The 23,427-nt window shown below is 36.3% G+C and overlaps 1 protein-coding gene across 1 annotated transcript in view; it reads right to left on the reverse strand.

Annotated features, from left to right (window-relative positions):
- The window catches only part of ADGB (androglobin), a 160,083-nt gene that overhangs the window by 17,729 nt on the left and 118,927 nt on the right, over positions 1 to 23,427 (reverse strand). Inside the window, exons 27-30 of the mRNA XM_047769989.1 lie at positions 23,121 to 23,305; positions 14,986 to 15,179; positions 12,813 to 12,924; positions 449 to 618 (exon numbers count right to left, since the gene is read on the reverse strand). Coding sequence (XP_047625945.1) covers positions 449 to 618; positions 12,813 to 12,924; positions 14,986 to 15,179; positions 23,121 to 23,305 — 661 coding nt within the window. The remainder of the gene's footprint in view (positions 1 to 448; positions 619 to 12,812; positions 12,925 to 14,985; positions 15,180 to 23,120; positions 23,306 to 23,427) is intronic.

Raw genomic sequence — 23,427 nt, forward strand, 5'->3', positions numbered from 1 at the left:
TTTTGTTTTTTGTTTTCTGTTTAGGGCTGTACCCACGGCCCATGGAAGTTCCCAGGCTAGGGGTCGAATCAGAACTGCAGCTGCTGGCCTACGTCACAGCCACAGCCATGCCTGATCCAAGCCAAGTCTGTGACCTACACCGCAGCTCATGGCAACAGTGGATCCCCAAATCACTGAGCAAGGCCAGGGATTGAACCTGAGTCTTTGAACCAGTCAGGTTGGCCACTGCTGAGCCATGATGGGAACTCCAATTAATGCTTTTTGATAGTAAATGAAGGAAGACTGCTTGCATAAGGTATCCAAGGCATGTCCTTAAAGTATCTAGAAGATTGCTGAAAAGAGGGCACAGGTTTTTTTTTTTTTTTCCCCTCAAAAGAGATGGGCAAATAGGGACCCAATGAGCTTAAATTTATTAAGTGATTCCAATAATAAAAAGCATCACACCCACCTGAGGCTCAAAGCGAGGTGCTTGTTTTTCTTTGGCTAGCTTTTCTTTCTCAGAAGACTTTTCTTTGCCTTTCCTTGTTTTGGAAGTCCCTGAAGATTTTTGTCCCTCACTAATAATGTGGGAATCAGGGCTTCCCAAGGTAATTAATTCCTCATGTTTCTCTCCATGTGCTAGGAAAAAAAAAAAAAAGGAAACCAATGAGTCATGCTATGGCAATATAAGCGTGTCATGCAGGAAAAAAGGGAAAGAAGTCAAAGAAAAACGGTTAGTCTAAGGCATTTGGATTTTTTTTTTTAAAACAAGTAAACAAACATATAGACCTTTTATAAAGGTGTGTGTAACTCCCTTTCATACAACTGAGAAATAATTCACACACATAAACTCATCATTGAAGTACATAAACCAGCGGGTGTTGGTTTATTCATAAGGTTATGCAGTGGTCACTGCTATGTAATTTGTTTCTGATCTGGATGCTCTCAGTTCATTCTCTTGTCTAACTGCCTTGATTAGTATCTCTTGTACAGTATTGAACTGATTAATCTCTGCTTTAATAGTTATTATTCTCCCTCTGCCTACTTTGGGCTTAGTTTTTTTTTTTTTTTCTGGTTTTCTTGTTTTGTTCTTTTTTTTTTTCTTTTTTAAGGTGGAAGGTTAAGTTATTGAACTTTGTTCATTTTAAATATAAGCATTTTAGCTATAAATTTCCCATTTAGTACTGCTTTCATTGCATCTCATAAGTTTTGGTATGTTGCTGTTTTTCATTCACCTCTAAGTATTTTAAAATTTCTCTTATGGTGCACTTTATTTCTTCATGTGGATACAGTTACTGCCTTGTGTACTTTGATTTCAGCCTGAATGACTTCCTTCATTTCCACTGATGTCCTCCTGGATATCTTTTCTTATTTGAACCTTCTCAAAGGCAGATTTGTTGGTGACAAATTCATTCAGTTTTTGTCTTTCTGGGAATGAGGCTTTGAAAGAGGAATACAGGCTGTTAGGAGTTCCTGTTGTGGCTCAGTGGTAATGAGCCTAAATAGCATCCATGAGGATTCAAGTTTGATCCCTGGCCTCGCTCAGTGGTTTAAGGATCCGGCGTTGCCGTGAGCTGTGGTGTAGGTCACAGATATGGCTCGGATTCTGGGTTTCTGTGTCTGCGGGATAGGCTGGCAGCTGCAGCTCCAATCTGACCCCTAGCCTGGGAACTTCCTTATGCTGTGGTTGTGGCCCTTAAAAAAAAAAAAAAAAGGAATACAGGCTGTTAGTTTTCAAGGCTACTGCTGTGTTGGAAACAAGGGAATGGGGATGGGGCTGGGACAAGTAAAAATGCCTTAAAGCTTGTTGCACTTAAAGGGAAATGGCTATTTTTCTTGGATTAAGCCTTTGTTAATTTCTAGAATTGTGAAAAGTTGATCCTGATCATCTCTGCCAGTTTTTTCATTGTTTTTATGTAAGAGTTAAATTTTGGAGTCCTTTTTCTGAAATTTCCATTGATGTCCTCCTGGATTTCTTTTCTTATTTGAACCTTCTGAATTACCTCTGCATGCAGTTTGTCTGAGAGAATGGAGAATTCATGTAGGTGTCTCGTGGTCCCCTGGGGATCTTGTCATAAGAGCATGAAATATCAAAAAGCTCTGCGGAGGAAGGTGAGATTCCATTCTAAACAGCTCAGCTCTTGAGTGCGATTAAGTAGGCAAAGTAAAAAATGGACTGCAGAAAAGTAAAAATAATGAGACCACAGGAAGACAATAAGGTTACTTAAATGAGTGGGAATGAAGCGTAAGGGTTGAAATGATGAGCCATAAAAACTGAATCAAGAGAAGAAAAAAGAAGAAATGAAGACAGGATTCTTATAGGAAGCCACACAATAAAATCACCTTTTATCAGACACTTAGGATAGAATGCAGAGAGACTGGAAAGGACATGTCCTTTTCTCTTTGGCTCTTTGATATTCTTGGTTAAACCAAAACTTTGAAGAAACCCTACTTGCACGGAAATGGGAGCCCATGCATGAAGTGCTGCTTCCTTGCCAAGTCTCCTCATGCTGCCTCTGCTTCATCCAGATGGTGCAGCACCAGCTCACCATCTTAAACCTGATGTGAGGTAACTGGGCTTTGACCAGTCTCAGCGGCCTCAGCTACCTCCTCAGCTTATTGCCCCCGTAAAACCCACGTCCCTGATATTTCAGCGCCAGCAAAGTTAGGAGTTAACTCTACTTTAGAGATCTGTTTGTGGCCAGGGCTAACTAATACAGCATCATAAAAACTCGAGCAGAAGAATTCATTCTCTTCACCTTGTGCTGCCAGACAACTCTGTTACCAGCAATGCTGTGCCTATTGTAATGCAAGCAATTCACAAATTTGGTGAATGTATGAATCACCCAGGGAGCCTATAAACTGTAGATCTTGAAGCCTAACCCCTAGAGAATCTAACTAACCTCTTAGTTGCATGTGGGGCCCAGGAATGTACATCTTTGAAAACGACCTCAAATGGTTCCGATTCATACTTTGAGAAATGCTGCTTTAAGAAATGTATACAGCTTCCTCTTTTTGTTAGAAGTAAATGTTGCAAAGGGATGGGCTGAAAGGAAGAAACTAAAGATTTAGAATTCATTGAAGCCGAAGGTTCCTTTACAAGAGTGATTCCCAAACTTTAGCTTGCATCAGAATCACCTAAAGGGCTTGTTTAGAGACAAATTTCTGGGCACTCCCTCCCCACTAAAGTTTCTTATTCAGTAGGTATGGGGTGGAGCCCCCAAATTTGCTTTCTAACAAGTTCCCAGGTGGTACTGAGGCTGCTGATCCAAGGATTGCACTTAGAGAACAACTGATTTCCATTTAGAAGGATATAATTACTTTTTCTCAACACGAAGGGTTTCGCTTTATGTTGTATTAATTCTTCCTAACAGGTGTGCAAGTATTGAGGGGGCAAATAGTATTTGTTGACTCCCTACTGTATGTCTTTCTCTTTTAATTCTCAAAGCATCCCAGAAGGGCAGGTTTAGAGAGATTATGTAATTTACACAGGTTCTCCGCACTGATAAGTTGAATCAGAATTCAAATAATTGTAGAGAGGACATGTCAGTCCCTTTCTAATCTGGAATCTTGTAAGTTATCGCATTGTCAAAGGAAAATAGTAATTGGAAGACTCTAGATTTTATTTTTACTTGGTGCCAGTTATTAGCTGATTTCAAACTGGGAATATACCGTGTATGACTACAGTACAGACTATCACCAGACTATAAACACCATGATTTTATAAGGGTGCAACTTGCCTTTCTGCCAACAATCCCAGCTACTGAGAAAGTGTCATGCTAGGGAAAAACCCTTTGGCCAAATAATCGAATAACTTAAAAGCAAATCCTGGATCAGTCACTGGATAGGTTAACCTTGTTCATCACATTCATTGAGGATTTTTGTTTTTTGTTTTTTTCCACACCTGCCACATGTTCCCAGGCCAGAGATGAAACCTGTGCTATAGTTGCAGCCTGTGCCACAGCTGCAGCAACACTGGATCTTTAACCTACTGCACCACAAGGGAACTCCCTGATTCACTGAGTTTAAGTTTCCTCTTCTGCATAATGGAGAAACTAACACCAGGCCCACAGGCTTTAGATAATCAATATAGAACATTTAAAATAAGATCTTACCTAGTATAATATACCCTAGGGTTTTAAGATGGCAACAAACGTCAGATGAAATGGAATCTCAAGCTTCCCCATTAGGTATTTCTAGGGCTTTCTTTTCTTACTCCCTGATAGTTCTTAATGTTGGAGTCATATATTTAGGCATATTTGATTCCATTCAAATTAGCATATTCTAATATCCAAGTTTATATATGTGACCACTTACTACAGTGTCAGACACACATGGGTGTATAGTATTCTCCTTTACATTATTAATATGGAGAATAAAATAATTTCCATATTTTCAGTGGCTTACAGTATGGTAACCTTTTCTCCCACGAATTACAAGTTCATTGAAGGCCAGAATATCATTATACACTTCATTTTATTTTATTTTTTTGCTTTTTAGGGCCGCACTTGTGGCGTATGGAGATTCCCAGGGATTGAATTGGTGCTACAGCTGCCCGACTACACCACAGTCACAGCAATGCCAGGTCTGAGCCACGTTTGTGACCTACACCACAGCTCACGGCAATGCGGGATCCTTAACCCACTGAGCAAGGCCAGTGATCGAACCCATGTCCTCATAGATGCTAGTCGGGTTCGTTAACCACTGAGCCACAACGGGAACTCCCTGTACTTCATTTTAAATTCTTAATTTCACCTACTATAGGGTGAAACTCATAGTATATACTCATAGTATATACTCATTATTAGATGGTCTAACTTTAGTATGTAAAGTTTTATAGGGAATCTGTATGTGTTGGGAGCATATATAACAGTAAGATTCAAGAATAAATATCCTACCTAGTTCAAAAATTGCTAAAAATGTGATCCCCTCATTGCATATTCATGTAATTTGAGGAACTCTAGAGGAAATGACCATTGGAATACATTAATATACCCCCTTCAGAGAGGAAGTGCTCAGGGAGCATCTGCTGATGAAATGAACTTGACAAGACCTTTAGCATAATGCCTTTAGCTTTCCTCTTACCTTATCTTACAGATGTCCAGGATACAGTAGACAGAGACCTTCAGTGAGCAATAAAACTTATAAAAATTACAGAAATGTAATTTTTATTTTATGATCAAAATTTAGTGTTTAGGTAATCTGGTTGGGATTTGAACATTAACATAATTTCTAAACTAGAAAACTTTAGAACAAAGTATACATTTAACCAAGTGCAATCACACTTGGTAAATATAACCCCCCCCCCACACACACACATATGTGTATATATGTGGGTATAGTAAATATATATAGTATCTACAATGTTTGATATCTTCGAAGATCTTGATTTGGATACACCATGCATGCATTATGCCTAAGAAAAAGCTACAGTATAATATTTGAGTTAAAGAAATAGTGTTATAATCCTGCTAATAAAATTAGTAGTGAGGCTTGAAACTGAGTACTTTTGAGAATTACAAAGCTTACATTTAATGCAACTAGATTAGAACTTCAAATGTTCAGACTAGCAACACAGAAGGACTTTAAAATAACAACACTACTAATTATATACGAAGGCAGATGATATCACTTCTACATGCTCAAGATTCTCCAGAAAGTAAGGAGAATAAAACTTAGGTATTGAATTATACTAAAGGTGGCACTGTTGCTTCATGTTAACCAGAGGCCAGACTTCCTAAAATTTTGTAATAGAAATATCCTAGATTGTACATAGCCAAGTTTCAGGCTTTACATTTTATCATGGGTTATAAAGATGTACATTTAAAAAAAAAATTAAATTATATTTTCTCAAATAAATTAAACATTGAGTTTAAATCAGTATACAGGGCAAAGTTTCCATTTAATTTACATAAAATCTTAAATTAGTTTACTAATGTACTACTGAAAAAAACACGACCAATTTCTGTTTGAAATAAAATATTTGTAATTGAATAGTAAGCTAATATTTTGAGGACATTAATAATTTATTTTTTCTAAAATATATCACAACCTTAAGGTTAAAGATTATAGGTAAATGCAATTGACAAATGTAAGTGGACATATTCACATGTTTTAATTTAAGCAAATTGGCTGCCTAAAAAAACACATTTATGAACACGTAATTAGAGAATGGTTATATGAATTCAAAAATCACTTAACTTTCCAAAAGATTGGCCAACATATTTATTCAAATAGAAAATTTTCCTAGTTCATTTTAAATACAATTCAATTCTGAATTTCTTCACTACTTTCAGCAAAAAATATATTAAGTGACCCAAGTTCTCATTAAATTTTAATAGCTGCTCATTCACACATAAAATTATCAAACATGATGTCAAAAAAGAAGACATAATTACTTCTAAAGATTTATTCTCTAGTTGGAATACAAATAATGAAGAAACTATTTTTTGAAGTGCTACTAGGTTCTAAGAACTATATATATTATTTTGAATCTTCACAACTTTGAAAGAGAGGCATTAATACATAATATAGGAGTTATTCTAATTTTGCAGGTGATTCATAACCCAGTTTTAGGTAGCCCAATGTATAGTAGTTTAGACTCTATCTGTATTTCTTCACTTAATGCTAACTTCCTGAACATGATGGAGGATAATATGAGAAAAAGAGTGTGTGTCTACACACACACTCACACACACACACACACACAACTGGGTCACTTTGCTGTATAGTAGAAATTGACGAAACATTGTAAATCAAGTATAATTTTAAAAATTTTAAAAATACAGATTATAGAAAAAAACTTGTCACATTATCAGTGTTGTACCATAACCAAGATCTACATTTGACATTAGCCTAGTTCATAAATTATTATATTGTGTTCAGATACTGAAAATCTACTCGTGCTGGACAACTTGAACTTGAGAAACATATACTGTACATTACATTCCCAGGACTTATTTATCTTATAACTGGAGGTTTGTGCCTCTTTACCACCTTTACTCATTTTCTATACCCACAACCACCTCTTTGGCAACCACCAATGTGTTCTATGTTTCTGTGGATTCTATTATTGGATTCCACTTATAAGTGAGATCAGGTAGCATCTGTCTTTCTCTGTCTGACTAATTTTCACTTATCATAATGTCCTCAAGCGTCACTCATGTTGCTGCAAAAGGCAGGTTTTTCTTCATTTTTTATGGCTGAATCATATTCCACTGTGTATATATACCACAGTTTCTTTATCCATTCATCCATCAATGGACACTTAGGTTGTTTCCATGTCTCAGCTATTGTAAATAATGCTGCAATGAAATGGAGGTGCAGATATCTCTTAGAGATAATGATTTCATTTCCTTAGGATATATACCCAGAAGTGGAATTGCTAGGTCACAGCAGTTCTACTAGTCTTAAATTTTTGAGGAAACTTTATACTGTTTTCCATGGTGGCTGCACCAATATACATTTTCACTAACAGTGTACGAGGACTCCCCTTCTCCATGTTCTCGCCAATACCTGCTATCTCTTACCTTTTCGGTAATAGCCATTCTAACAATCCTGAAGTGATATCTCATTGTGATTTTGAATTACATTTTCCTGATGACTAGTGATGCTGAGCATCTTTTCATGTATCTGTTGGTCATCTGTATATCTTCCTTGGGAAAAACGTCTATTCAGGTCCTCTGTCTATTTTTTTTTTAAGTTGAATTGTTTCTTTTTTTGATACTGAGTTTTGTGAATTCTTTACATATTTGGGATATTAACCCTTTATCAGATATAGGATTTGTGAATATCTTTTTCCCATCCCCTAAGTTGCTTTTCATTTTGTTGATGGTTTCCTTTGCTATGCAGAACATTTTGAGTTCGTTGTAGTCCTGCTTGTTTATTTCTGCCTTTGTTGCTTGTACTTTCCATATTAAATCTAAAAAAAAAAAAATCGCTGTGGAGACTGATGCTAGGGATTTTATCCCCTGTGTTTTCTTCTATGGGTTTTATGATTTCAGGCTTTATAGTCAAGTCTTTAATCCATTTCGAGTTGATTTCTATGTATGGTGTAAGATAGGGATCCAGTTTCATTCTTTTGCATGTGGCTTTCCAGTTTTCCCTGCACCATTAATTGAAGAGACCATCCTTTTCCTGTGTATTGTAAGCAGCTCTTTGCAGGAAACCACCTTCGTCAGGGAACCCCTTTTCTCTTGTCACTTTAGCAAAGATATATTGTAACTAACCTTCAACAAGGCATGCCCACACTCTACTCATCTCTGACTCAAGCACACTTTTCAAATCTTTTGATCACATAATACCTTGCCTAACCTGTTGGTTCTTTCCTGGACCAAAGAAGTAGAAATGGAGAATAAGTAATTAACAAATGACTAGATCTCTTCCCTAGTTTCTCCTTCAGTAATCTCCAAACTGTATGAACAAGATAGCATCCAAAGAAAGATCAGGAAGAGTAGCCTGCACACAGTGGGAGATGCTACGAGTCTGATCCCCTATCTCAGTGATTAACTGAGGTTACTTCTCCTTTTACCTTTAAAAACTTTCATGGCTGAGAAGAATCTTTGGAGTTGGTTTTTGGGGGGACATGAGGCTGCCTTCTCCCTAGATTGCTGGCATTCTCATTAAAATCAACTTTCCTTTCTACCAACAACTGCCTCTCAGGTATTGATTTTCAAGTGGCAGAGCAGCCAAACCTGAGTTGTGTAATAGTGTATTCTTGGTTCCGCTGCTAAAAATTAACTGACCATTCATGAGAGGGTTTATCTCTAGGCTCTCAATTTTGTCCATTGGTATACGTATCTTTTTTAATGCCAATACCATACTATTTTGTTTACTATAAGTTTGAAATCAGGAATCGTAGTGTCTTCAGACTTCTTTTTTTTTCCTTAAGATTGCTTTGGCCAAAGAAGATATACAGATGGCCAACAAACACATGAAAAAATGCTCAACATCCTGATTATAAGAGAAATGCAAATCAAAACTACCATGAGATACCACCTCACACCAATCAGAATGGCCATCATTAATAAATCCACAAATAACAAGTGCTGGAGGGGCTGTGGAGAAAAGGGAACCCTCCTGCACTGTTGGTGGGAATGTAAACTGGCACAGCCACTATGGAGAACAGTTTGGAGATACCTTAGAAATCTATACATAGAACTTCCACATGACCCCGCCATCCCACTCTTGGGCATCTATCCAGACAAAACTCTACTTAAAAGAGACACATGCACCCACATGTTCATTGCAGCACTATTCCCAATAGCCAGGACATGGAAACAACCCAAATGTCCATCGACAGAGGATTGGATTCGGAAGATGTGGTATATATACACAATGGAATACTACTCAGCCATAAGAAAGAATGACATAATGCCATTTGCAGCAACATGGATGGAACTAGAGACTCTCATACTGAGTGAAATGAGCCAGAAAGACAAAGGCAAATACCATATGATATCACTCGTAAGTGGAATCCAATATCCAGCACAAATGAACATCTCCTCAGAAAAGAAAATCATGGACTTGGAGAAGAGACTTGTGGCTGCCTGATGGGAGGGGGAGGGAGTGGGAGGGATCGGGAGCTTGGGCTTATCAGACACAACTTAGAATAGATTTACAAGGAGATCCTGCGGAATAGCATTGAGAACTTTGTCTAGATACTCATGTTGCAACAGAAGAAAGGGTGGGGGAAAAAATGTAATTGTAATGTATACATGTAAGGATAACCTAACCCCCTTGCTGTACAGTGGGAAAATAAAAAAATTATATATATATAAAAAAAAGATTGCTGTGGCTATACAGGATCTTTCAATAAAGAGTTTTAGGATTTCATTTTTTCTATCAAAAATGCCACTAATTTTGATAGAGATTGCATTGAATCTATACACAGCGGTGTGTAGTATTAACATTTTAAAAATATTGGATTGGAAGCCAGATCTTCAGGCAGCAGCTTTTAAATATGCAAATAGACCTTTCAGGGAAAGACTGGGAGATGAGCTTTTCTGTCTGCTCCCTCTGTGCCAAGCCCGGAGGGGACAGCTGCTTAAGAACATTTTCTTTGTTTACCACAGACTCATGGGTCCCAAAATGCAATCCTTGCTGGCTACCAGAGCCAGGCAATCAAGGAGTGCATCTTCTGAGTGGCAGCTGCGAAAGTCAGGGTGCCAGGCACGTTTCAGGAAGACATTGGCAATCTGGCTCAGACCCAAAGAAAAGCATGGAGATAGCACCGGCCAGCCTGTCCTGTCTTCCTCAGGTAGAACTGCAGTCAGCCCCTGGATTGTATGCTAACTGGAAACCAAATCCTCAGGCAGCAGCTTTTAAAGTATGCAAATAGATCTCTTTCTCGGAAGAACTAGGAGATGGATATTTCTGTCTGCTTTCTCTGCACTGAGCCTTGGTGGCCACAGCATCCTTGTAAGCCTATTAAGAACTATCTCTGTTTGCTACAGTCCTGTGGATCTTATAGACATAAGCCCCACTGGCTTTTAGGACCAGGTGCCAGTGACTTATGTGGAAGTTTTACTAGCTGGGGCACTAGATATTTGGTTCAAACCTCTTGCTTTGGGAGTTGTGAGTTCCCTTCCAATTGTATGTTGCTGTGCTGGGGGTGGGATTATGGCGAGAGTATATCTCAACGTTTCCAACACTTTTTAGGGTGAGTTTTTTCTCATTTGCCTGATGTGTAGGAGTTCATCAGCTAGTTTCTGGGTTTCTTTCTAGAGGGATTGCTCCTTGGTCCTTGTCTGTGGGAGGTGATGAGTTTAGGAGCCTCCTGTGTCACTATCTTAAACCAGAATTTTCAGTTTTCAACTCTTTGGAGTAAATAGTAAAGATCACAATTATTGGTTATATAGTATAAATGAAAAATTAATCAGTTGATCTAAGAAAGAAATGGAAAATTATACTCGAGCCAGACTGAAGATTATAACCTGGGAACACCATTTCAGAAAGCTCCGAGAACTGTTCCACCCATTGTAACCGAGCAGGACCCTGGGAGACCTTCCCAGAGTGGGCCTCTACTCATGTCCTCAACTGCCTTTTTGTCTATAGAAAAACTTTAGTTGAAGAATCAATTTAATCAGGGAAGTGAGATAATACAGAGAAAAAGGAAAACAAGACAGAATAATAATAGTTTAGTCATTCAACAAAGTCAAGGACCTTAGTTCTTCCTCATGGACTATAGATAATATTCATGTCCTTGGAGCTGTTTTGCAGGTGCTGAAGCTCTCACCAGATGGAAAAAGTCAACTGGATGCTGCCTGCAAACACCTAGACCCCAGAAGGTTGGTGATGCTGACTCCCAATTACGTCACCACCAACCAATCAGGAAAATGTCTGTGAGTTGATCATGCCCTGCTCCTTGAACACTGTAAGACTCCTCACTGTCCCCTCCAAGAGGGGCACAGTCCTGGATGCATGAGCCTGCTGTGACCCCTGCTGTGTTCCTGCTTTGCCTGGCAATTAAAGCTACTTTTTCTGTTTCTTCCAACTCTGTCTCCGAGTTTCTATTTGGCATCGGTGTACAGAGGCAGCTGAGATTTCAGCAACACCTTTAGAAGTCAAGGCACAGTTATAAAACTTTTGTGCACCAGAGGGCTGTACATTGAATGACATTTATCGACAGCTTACACAATCCAGATCTAAGTCTCTTCATGGACTATATTGTATAGTTTTATTTTTAGAATAATGTACACATGTTATTTTTTATGATTAGGCAATCTTGCTTACAATTTGAAAAGGATATACCTTGAAAATATTCTTCTTCTTATCACATTTACTTGTTTCAGTCTTTCTTTTATTTTTATAATATCCTCCATTGTTATCTATGTATTGGAATATTAAAATATCATCCCATCTCTCTTGGCTGAAGTTTAAACTTTTTGTGCCATTTTGCTTTAAAGTGTCACTTTTAGACTACTTACAGTAGTCATTTTTTATCTAACTTTAAAATTTTATCCTTCTAATTGATTAATAATCCATTTGTATTTATCGTAATTACTGTCTTATTAGGACTTACTTCTGACATTCTGTTTTTATTTATTTTAATTAATTAATTAAACTAGCTGATGAAGTAGTTCAGGTTTAATTATTATATTGCATAATGTGATTTAAAGTTTAGGAGTAGAGGCTATGTGAGATTTTTAAAAATCTGAAACATCAAACTATTATTTTCTGCTCAGGAATATTGAGAATAGTTTACATTTTGAAAAAATAAAGCTTAATCTTTCTTCAGTAGGAGATTTTCCTTCTTTTAAATATTTTTTAAAAATGTATTTTTAGGAGTTCCCTCTGTGGCTCTTTCGTTAATGATCCTGACTAGAATCCATGAGGAAGTGGGTTTCATCCCTGGCCTCACTAAGTGGGTTAAGGATCCAGTGTTGCCGTGAGCTGTGGTATAGGTCACAGATCTGGCATTGCTGTGGCTGTGGTGTAGGCCAGCAGCTGTAACTCTGATTGGACCCCTAGCCTGGGAACCTACATATGCCACAGGTGAGGCCCTAAAAAAAGGTATTTTTAGTGTTATACTTTCTCAACAACTTGGACAAACATAATTTCATAACTAGAAAGGTTTCCTGTACATTTCTTGGTCATTAAGTAATTTTTATGATGTGGAGAAAATTAGTTTAAACTAGGCCAAAAAATCATATATTTGTGGGTTTTATAAACCACACAGTAAAGATTCTGAAACATGTAATCAATTAACAAGAAATGCCACTGGATCAAAGTACAAATTGTAAGCAGAAATGTTTTGATAATCACCTGATACATTTACTATTAAATATTTATCTCAGATATAAAACATATGAATGACGTATAGGGTGACATACCTTTGCTATCATTTTTCTCTAAGTCTTTTAGTGCTTGAACAAACATCAGCTGACTTTCAGTGAGAGGCCAACTGTTATATAACACCAAACACTGTATAATATACTTGTATACCTGTGATAGAAAATGCAGGGTTTAAGCACAAACAATAAAAATAAACATAGTGTGTGCCTAATAATTTATTATTTTAAGCACGTAAGTGCATATTTTTCTGGATCATACAATAATAATTTAGATCCTGCCTGATGTTCTCCTAAATTTCGTAACAGCACAGTCTGTGAAAGTTTATCTTCACATCCTCATCAATACTTACCAGCATGTGTGCCAGTATTTATAATTTTTTCATTTATGTTTCCACATAAGGTTTATTTATTTTACTTTTGTTACTCATCAAGTTTGGAAACAATTACATTCTTCTCTTAAAAAGGATTGGAAGGTTTGTATTGTTTTTCTGTTTTCTAGAACAATTTATTCCTCAAAAGTCTATTAGATCTATCCTACGGTCAGTTGGGTCTATGGCTTTTTTGGAAAGGATGTGATTTTGATTATCATTGTGGTTTTATTATTCTTATTTACTCTTCTTATTTCATATTTTCTATTTTTTGGTGAAGCAGCTACCCATTCTTTCCCCTGTCCCTGAAATTTTATATTTAAAACAATTTTTCTAAGTTCTAAGTTTACTAGCATAGAGTTGTATATAATACTTAATTTAAAAAAAGGTTGTTGTTTGCACTTACACCTCCATCCTATTATTTTTTATTCTGTATTTGATTTATTTATATTTTCTTTCTTTTTTCTTACTTGACTGGTCATGCAAGAAGCATGTCTATTTTATTAATTGTAAAAAAGCTTAGGTTTATTAATCTCCCTGAATTTTGTTCCTTATTTTGTCAATTTCTACCCTTATTTTTATTAAAATTTTTTCTTTTTGAGTTATTCTTTTACTCTTTTTTCTAACTTTTTGTTTCAATAGCTTGTCTCATTTGTTTTTATCATTCATACTTTCTGATGAATTAATTTAAAAGTCAACATTCCACTGAATGTTACTTTAGAAGTGGCTTACAAATTTTGATTTGTGCTTTTTTATTTTTAGTGAGTTCCCTGTATTTCACAATTTCTTTTTTAATGATTTTTTAAAGTACTAGTTAGTGTATCTGACTTTGTTTCCACATTTAAATAAGTTGTTAATTATCAATTTCTATATTATTGCATTATGTTCAGATAACACTTACACAATATAGTTTGATTTTTATTGAGGCTTCTTGTGTGTTCTATGAAAAAGTACATTATATTTTTATTAGGTGAAGTGCTCTATATAGATAGCTAAAGGATTAAGCTTATGGTGATATTTCAAATCATAACGATCAAATGTATTTTGTTTTTCAGCTTGGGTATACTAGTTTCTGAGAGATGTGTGTTAAAATATTCAACTATGAATTGTTAATTTATCTTTCTCTATAGTTCTCTTAGTTTTTGCTTTTTATTTGAGTCTGGGCAGTGAGGTGTCTATGTGTAAGTTATTATCACACGTAATTTGTTTTAGTCTTCTTACTTTTATAATATCCTCCATTGTTATCTATGTATTAGAACATTAAAATATCATCCCATCTCTCTTGGCTGAAGTTTAAACTTTTTGTGCCATTGTGCTTTAAAGCGTCACTTCTAGACTACTTACAGTAGTCATTTTTTATCTTTAAAATTTTATCCTTCTAATTGATAAATAATCCATTTGTATTTATTGTAATTACTGTCTTATTAGGACTTATTTCTGACATTCTGTTTTTATTTATTTTAATTAATTAATTAATTTTCTTGCCCAATGGAGAGATCATGTTTTCTTTTATTGCTTTAAAATTTATGCACTGTCCTTTATTTCTTCAATTCAAGGCACATGCAATTCAGTTTTTATTAACATATGGCTTTGAAAAAGTCACATAGCCTCTTTATTAATATGTAATGTAAGATAATAACATCTATCTGTTAGTGTAACAAATTTATCACATATTTTAAAGTCTTGGCACAGAGAAAATGTCAGTAATTCAATTTTGCTTATATACCAATGGCACTGCACATAAAAAGCATTAAACATTAATAATTTTAGGAAAATAATTGTTTCAATATATATTACATTTTTACGATCAGTGACACTGAGTAATTCTTTTAAATGTAAATTACCTGCTGTGGTGTGCTGGCATTTTCTTCTATATTGGGTACAGACACGGTTTCCTCATCCAAAATAGGTTGACCAGTGTCTGCTACTGCACTTCCAGGTCTTTTATAGGATTTCTGACTTCCCTGGGCAGATTTCTTCTTAAGGTAAAAGTCTTGCTCTTTCTTGATTGAAGCATGACTCAGAATTTGCTTACTAGCTGAATATAAGAAATAGTATGTTTAAGGTAAAATATGTGGAATGTGTAATTACCGATTGTTGTGTTATTTAGTTATATCCCTGTATAAAAAGCTCAAAGGAACAGGTCAGTTTGTTTTGTTTTAATGAGATGAAAAGCAGCATTGGAGATCCTGTTGTGGCTCGGTGGGTTAAGAACCTGACTATATCCATGACAATGAGGTTTGATCCCTGACCCCTCTCAGCCTAAAGGATCTGGCATTGCCATGAGCTATGGTGTATGTGGCAGACATGGCTTGGACCTAGTAGTGCTGTGGCTGTGGTGTAGACCGGCAGCTGCAGCTCCAGTTTGACTTCCAGCCTGGGATCTTACGTATGCTGTAAGTGCAGCCCTGAAAAAAAAAAAAAAAGGATTTCTGTCGTGGCTCAGCAGTAACAAATCCAGCTAGTATCCAAGAGGACATGGGTTTGATCTCTGGTTCATTGGGTTAACGATCCAGTGTGGCATGTAGGTTGCAGATGCAGCCTGGATCCACGTGGCTATGGCTGTGGTGTAGACCAGCAGCTATAGCTATGATTTAATTCTTAGCCTGGCAACTTCCATATGCTGCAGGTGCAGCCCTAAAAAAATTAAAAAAAAAAAAAAACACCCAACATCAGTGGCTTCTTGGCCTATTATAATTGTAGATAACTTGCACAGAGTGGGGCATATTCTGAGTAACTGCTGATTACGAAAAGCGTGTACAACAATTCAACAATGTCCATTCATTCTATGCTACTCAAATGATACCAGACACTCTTCTTCAGTGTTTAATACTATGTATGTGTATATTACTATAATTTTTAATTTCTACATTCATTATGTGATAATTAATAATATAAGGATGATTGGGGGATATAAATAGATGCAAATTGAATGTTAATTAATTCATCAAACATGTACTGAGGGAACATAAGTGAATAACACAGGGAAATTCAAATTCCAGAAATGACAGAATGGACATTAGATTAGTTTTCACACCCTTAAAAAGAGGATAAAATTGGACAAAAAGCATAAAGCAAGTATTTTAAGGCATTGGACAACAGACAGCCTAGGACTGTGATCCTTGAGAGAAAAGCAACACTCAAGGTGATCTCTCCACTTCTTCACATATCTGCCTATGAGGACCTTCTCCCCTGTGGAAAAGGGAAACTGAATCCAAATAGTGAACAGCTCTGTCAACTTTAGGAAGGAAATACTGGAATTCAAGGCTCCTGAAACAACTAAAATTTGTGATGCAGGGTACCGGAAAGGAGGCATCAGCGCAGGAAAGGAACTCAGAAATATGCATAGGGGTCCACTTGAACCTTTAGCTGAATTTTAAACTTCATTTGGGAGTTCCCGTCGTGGCCCAGCAGAAACGAATCTGACTAGTATCCATGAGGATGCAGGTTTGATACGTGGCTTCACTCAGTGGGTTGAGGATCCAGTGTGGCCGTGAGCTGTGGTGTAGGTTGCAGATGTGGCTCAGATTTGGCATTGCTGTGATTGTGGTATAGGTCGGCAGCTATAGCTCAGATTTGACCCCTAGCCCAGGAATCTCCATATGCCACCAGTGCTCTCTAGAAAAATAAATAAATAAATAAACATCATTTGTACAAATACCTAGCAATACCTAATAAACAATTAGTGGAAGATTGTGAGCTTAATGGAGACTCTAAAGGTGATAGTGTTGAGAGACATTAGCATTCTGCCAAAATAAGGAAAATTTAATGAAAAATATAGGGCATTCAGTTGAAACTCAAGAAAGGCTATTAAGAGTAGAGGTACCTTAAGCCTAGTGTAATGGAAACTCTAGACCTACCTTAAAAAAGCTTAAAACAAAGTTTTGGCAAGATTACGCTAAACTGTCAATAAATTGCTGAAAAAATTAAACAATCTTTTAATGAAGACAGAATAATCTAGAGTTTTAGTAATGTAGAAGATACAACAGACAGTACACAATGTAAATCACTTGAGAAAAAAGTCAACAGAAATATCCCCAAAGTTGACAAAGATGTCGGACTTAGCAAACACAGCTATTAACAATGTGTTTAAGGATTTAAGGGAAAAGGTTGACATAATGAAAGGACACATAGTTAATATCAACAGAAAAATGAACTATATAAAGAATAAAAAAATTCTACATCTGTCTGTAACTGAAATGAGACATTCCCGGATGGACTTAAACTTTGTCAAATGTAGAAGAAAAGATTAGTAATCTTGAAAATAGGCAATACACATGATCGAGAAGGAGGCAAAGAATAACCAAAAAAAAGAAAAGAAAAAACTGAACAGAGGCTAAATAACCCATGGTCTGATATTGTAGTGGGTGGAAAATTAAGCCCCCCAAAAGAGATATATCCTTCTAGAACCTCAGTATGTAACCTTATTACAAAAGAGTGTTTGTAGCTATAATTAAGGTAAGGATTCCACTGACATCAACCTGGATTACAGAGGGCACTAAGTCCTTAAAAGAGAAAAGAAGACACAGATACACAGAAAGACCGTCATGTGAAAACAGTGGCAGGTATTGACAGAGTTGTGCCCTCATACGCAAAGAAATGCCAAGAGCTGCCAATAGCTAGAAAAGGCAAAGAAGGATTCCCTGGTAGAGGTTTTAATGGAATTGTGGCCCTGATAGCATCCTGATTTTGGGCTTGCGCCCTGTAGAACTAATACATTTTTCTTGTTGAAAGCCATCTAGTTTGTCGTGATTTGCAGCAACAGCCTTAGGAAATGAATATAGACATCAAATGATATAACTTATGTGTATTTGTATTCCTAAACGGAGGTCCTATAAAAATAAAATACTTAGGTATAAATTTAATAAACTGTTTGTAAACTCTGTACATTGAGGGTGTAAAACAATATTTTTATTGTTGAGGGAAATTACAGACATACTGTGTTCATGGACCAGAACACTCAGTTTTGTTGAGATGGCAATGCTCCCCAAGTTTAACAAAATTCCAATTAAAATCTAAAGCTGTAAAACAAGGGTGTACTATCCACACAACAGAATAATACTCAGCAATATAAAAAGCAATGGAATAGCAACAACATAGATATAGCTTAAAAATGTTATGCTGAGCAGAAGATACCAGTGCCAAGAGTATTTACAGTTTTCCACTTTCATGAAGTTCTGGAAGAGGTAAAACTAGTTTACTGTGATGGAATTGTGAACAGTGGTTGCCTCTGGGGGTTGGAGAATTGAATGAAAATAGGTTCAGGGACTTTTTCTGGATGATAGAAATGAGCCTTGCTTGGTGTGCATCTACTTTAAAAAAGAAAAAAGAGAAACATAAATATTAGAAAATAGGCAAAAGTTAGCTCTTTTTAGCAATTCGCTTGTACACTTGAAATAGCATAAACACTCTCAGGAATAATGAGAGATCAGGAAGAGTGCAGGCCACAAGATAGTTATGCAAGGGTCAGCTAGAAGGTATAATTAATTTAAAAATGAAACATGATGGCAGAATTCAGAAAAAAAGCATATTTATCAAAATAAATGTAAATGGACTACATTAATCCATTTCACAGACTAGAATTTTGTATTCAATGGGGAAAAAATAGTCTTTTATAAGAGAAAGTTTGAAAAACTAAATGTATGAACTGAAATGAACAGGCAATTGAAAACAAATGAAAGAATCAGTGTTAATATCAGACAACCTATTAATGTTGAAAAAAGGGGAGTTTCCATTGTGGCTCAGGGGTAACAAACCTGACTAGTATCCACGAGGATGCGGGTTTGATCACTGGACTTGTTCAATGGGTTAAGGTCCAACATTGAGGTGAGCTGTGGTGTAGGTCGCAGACACGGCTCGGATCCTGCAAGTAACTTCCATATGCCATGTGTGCGGCCCTAAAATAAGTAAATGAATAAATAAATAAAGTTGAAAAAAGGATGCTTTCAAATTCCTTTAAAAAATACAACATACTGTTGTGGCTCAGGGGGTTAAGAATCCGACTGGTATCCTTGAGGATGTGGGTTAGATCCCTGGCCTCACTCAGTGGGTTAAGGATCTGGCATTGCCTGTGGTGGAGTTTGTAGACATGGCTCAGATTCTGTGGTGCTGTGGCTGTGGTGTAGGCCAGCAGCTGCAGCTTAGATTTGACCCCTAGCCTGGGAACTTCCATATGCCTCAGGTGTGGCCCTAAAAAAGCAAAAAGCAAAACAAAACAAAATCAATAAGTACAAAGTAAATGTAGCACTTTATGCAACTTGCGACATAATATAAAATGTACAAAATGAAAAACACTAGAGATGAATTTTTTACATATTTCACAATGAAAGTAGATCTTAACATATTTTTCTCAGAAACTTACATACCAATGAGATGAAATGTAAATGACAATTGAAAATTTTAAATATCGCAGCAAGTTTTATTTTTATTATAGAATGTATGTGTGCATGTGTGTGCATGTGTGTATTTAGACAACAAACTATTTACCTACAAAACAGACCCTAAGTGTTCTTTGTAAACCTCAGCATAGCAAAAGTGATTTCAATAAGGTCACAGGAAAAACATCTATCAAATCCTCAAAATAGAAAATATATAAGCCACACTGTAACTCCACAAAACTTCACAATAACAAAAGAACAGCCAAAATAATTTTAACAAAGAATACATTTTAAAGTAATTTTTAACAAAGAATACATTTTAAAAATATTATTATTTTTTATTAACAATAAAAATTAATATTTAAAAGTATGCAAACATATTCAGAAGAATTTTATGGTGGGTTTTTTTTTGTCTTTTTTGTCTTTTGAGGACCACACCCGCAGCATATGGAGGTTCCCAGGCTAGGAGTTGAATCAGAGCTACAACTGCTGGCCTGCACCACAGCCACAGCAACACCAGATCCAAGCTGCGTCTGCAACCTACACCACAGTTCATGGCAATGCCAGATCCTTAACCCACTGAGCGAGGCCAAGGAATGAACATGCAACCTCATGGTTCCTATTGGATTCATTTCCGCTGAGCCACAAAGGGAACTCTGTAAATGTAAGTCTGAGCTCTCTAGTCATCTGTATTTTTAAAGAGCCCTGTGTATACAAATGTGTGCAGATCCATTTGAAATACTAGATGAAACTGTCGCTTTTAAATAAAAATAGATATTGGAAAAGTGAAAGAAAGTTTGAAGAAAATAATTATTGAAATTGTTGAAAAGATAATTAAAAACAAAGAAAGATAGCCCCTCAAAACATGACTTAGATAATTTTGAGGTAAAATCTAATACAAAAAAAATGTGGAGTTCCCTGGTGGCCCAGCAGTTAAAGATTCAGCATTGTTACCGCTGTGGCTTGGGTTCAATCCCTGGCCCTGCAAAGTCCACATGCTGTGAGTGTAAAGGGGGTGGGTGTCAGGAAATAAACAAACAAGTGATTTCTGTAGTATTTGAATGGCTTCCAAAATTAGAAAGTTTCCAAATTAAATTTCAAAAATTTGTCATAATTCTAACTTGAGAACCTGGAAAGAATAGTGTAGTGTGCACACACAGAGAGAAAAACACCCACAGAGATATACAGTTAATAATAGAATCTAACAAACTAAATAAAATTGTATATTCTAAACATGGGAATGTATTAAAACATCATAGAAAAATACGTTTTATATTGAGAATGATTCCAGATTGGGAGTTCTCGTCATGGCGCAGAGGAAAGGAATCCGATCAGAAACCATGAGGTTGCAGGTTTGATCCCTTGCCTCACTCAGTGGGTTAAGGATCTGGCATTGCTGTGAGCTGTGGTATAGGTGGCAGACACGGCTCGGATCCCAGGTTGCTGTGGCTGTGGCGCAGGCCAGCAGCTGTAGCTCCAATTAGACCCCTAGCCTGGGAACCTTCATGTGCCATAGGTGCGGTCCTAAAAAAGAAAACAAAAAAAACAAAAAAAACAAAAAAACAAAACCCAAGAGACAAATAAAAAAGGAATGATTCCAAATTAAAAATTAATTTATGAAATTCAAAGGGATAAAATTTGATGACTTCTATAAACAACAAAACGAGTAGTTAAAAAATTTCAGATTAGTTCCATGTTAAAATTCTTAGCTATCAATAGAAAAAATTTTCTTAAATGTTATAAAATGTTATTAGAAGTCACAATAAAATTAATACTTAATGGAAAATGCTATAAGCCTTCCTATTTAAGAAAAGGAAATATATCATCATTGCTCTTACTTAACATTGATTTGTAGATCCCAACTGATGCCACAAATGAGAAAAAGTTAGAGTCGTAAGAAGAAATACCAATCACCAAAACTGGTAAAATCCTAGTTCCATTTAAAATGAGAATGCAAAACTGGTAAATAGAGGCATAAAAGCTAAAATGCAAACAGTATTTTTTCTGGGTAGTATGATTACAAGGAATTTCTTGTTGTCTTGTTTACAATTTTCTATTTTTCAAATTTTCTACATTGGGTATGTGTTATTTTTATAGTCAGAATCAAGTTATGAAAATAACTGAATATATCTCCCAGTTTCACCATTGCCATCATTTCAGAAATAATTTAATTTTATTAATTGAAAGCCCTTGTGATAATAGGAGAAGGACAAATCTGATTCCATATTAGATCTGTTCCTTACATTTTAACCTTTGTCCTCCGTTGCTTGCAGTTAAACATGCTGGCTCTGCACCACTCATTAAAAAAATATGTATATATATTGGTGCTCATAGAAATGTACAGGACAGCCTATTTTCAAGGCTATAACCTTTAAGATAAAGGTTTGAGATAAAAAGTTGCAGAACAGAGAATAACATTTGCTTTGTTGGAGGTTTACAGGAACGTGGTGCACCGACTGTGACCTGACCTACCGGCACAGGTGCAAGAAAAAAGGATTTCTGTACCAAGAAGTTGCATCTCCCTCTCCCCCTCCCCTTTCTTGTATAAAAGAAGTGTGAATTCTGACTGGGGGGAGATGGTTCTTAGAGACGCTAGTCTGCCATTTTCTGGGTCTGCTGGTTCTGACTAAAGGCATTATTCCTGTGCTGACAACTCCTCTCCCGACTTAGCGGCCTCTCCTGTGAAGAGCAGAATGAGCTTGGACTCAGTTTCAGGACTATGCAAGTGATAACTTTAAAGTTTCTGTTAATTTTAATAAGCAGAATATTTTCTGAAAATAATGTCCTCAGCTGGCACTGTGATCTTGGACTGCGAGCAGCCAGGACTGTGATATAATACATTTCTGTTGTTCAACTCACCTGCTTCGCCAGTTTGTGGGCATTTGTTGGGGCAGCCCTCTTGAACTAACACTGCCTTATGTCAGGTCACACACTTGGGTAATTTAGAAGCTTCTACCTAGTTGCTTTCCCTGTCTCCAGTTATGCTCCCCTTCAGCCATTCAACACAACTGCAGTCTTGGGAGTGAGGGGTTTTGTTTTTTTTTTTTTTCATTTTCCATACCTTTTGTGATTACATATAATTTCATAATAATACAGTTTTAACCCATTACTATCTATTCTTAGAAGTTATATTCAGAGTACTTTTTCAATTCATACTGTGCAGACACAATATCTTAACACAAGTCTATTAAGGACATTTTTCTTAAAATTTTCCAAAGCCTCTCCTTGCCTCTATGATAAAATCTAAGTCCGCTGCCTTATGTGGCCCTTCAGGAACCCAGCCAACAATGGGTCTTACTACTTGCTATTGCACTCAGAACCCCACTTCACAAATGAAACAAAATCAAAGTAAAACATTTTTTTCAAAATAATAAAAATATATTTCTTGTTCAAAAATCTAAGAAGCCTCATGTAATAAAAAAGTCTTTATTACATGCAATCTGTGTTGCAGTTTTTAAGAAATATTTTACTGTGTTAACAAATTCTACTGATTTAAATGTTTACTTGCTGTTTTGACTTAAAAACTTTGAAAATCAGTTACGTAAACATAAATATCTGTTTATCAATCTAAATAACCAACCTGAAAAGCCACACTTACTTACACTGAGAGCTCAAGGCTTTCTCATTCCCCAAGAAGTTAACTGTCGGAATTATAGCTTGGCCCTTCCCAGTGGAGCTCACGATAACCTCTTCATTTTCTAGGATCTGTAGCTTGATAAATGCATCTGGTTTAGATACACGTACCTGTATGGTAACAGGATGTGGTAATGCAACTTTAATTGAGTACCTATAAAGAAAAATATTAACTTTTATAAGCAAGTGTGTTGGTCTTTCCCTCAAGCCAGTATAGTAAACTGAATCATTTGCTGATACGACAATCTATGAGTAGAGCCACTGGTAAAATCAGAT

The sequence above is a fragment of the Phacochoerus africanus genome, chromosome 2 (genome assembly GCF_016906955.1).
Source record: "Phacochoerus africanus isolate WHEZ1 chromosome 2, ROS_Pafr_v1, whole genome shotgun sequence".
NCBI lineage: Eukaryota > Metazoa > Chordata > Mammalia > Artiodactyla > Suidae > Phacochoerus > Phacochoerus africanus.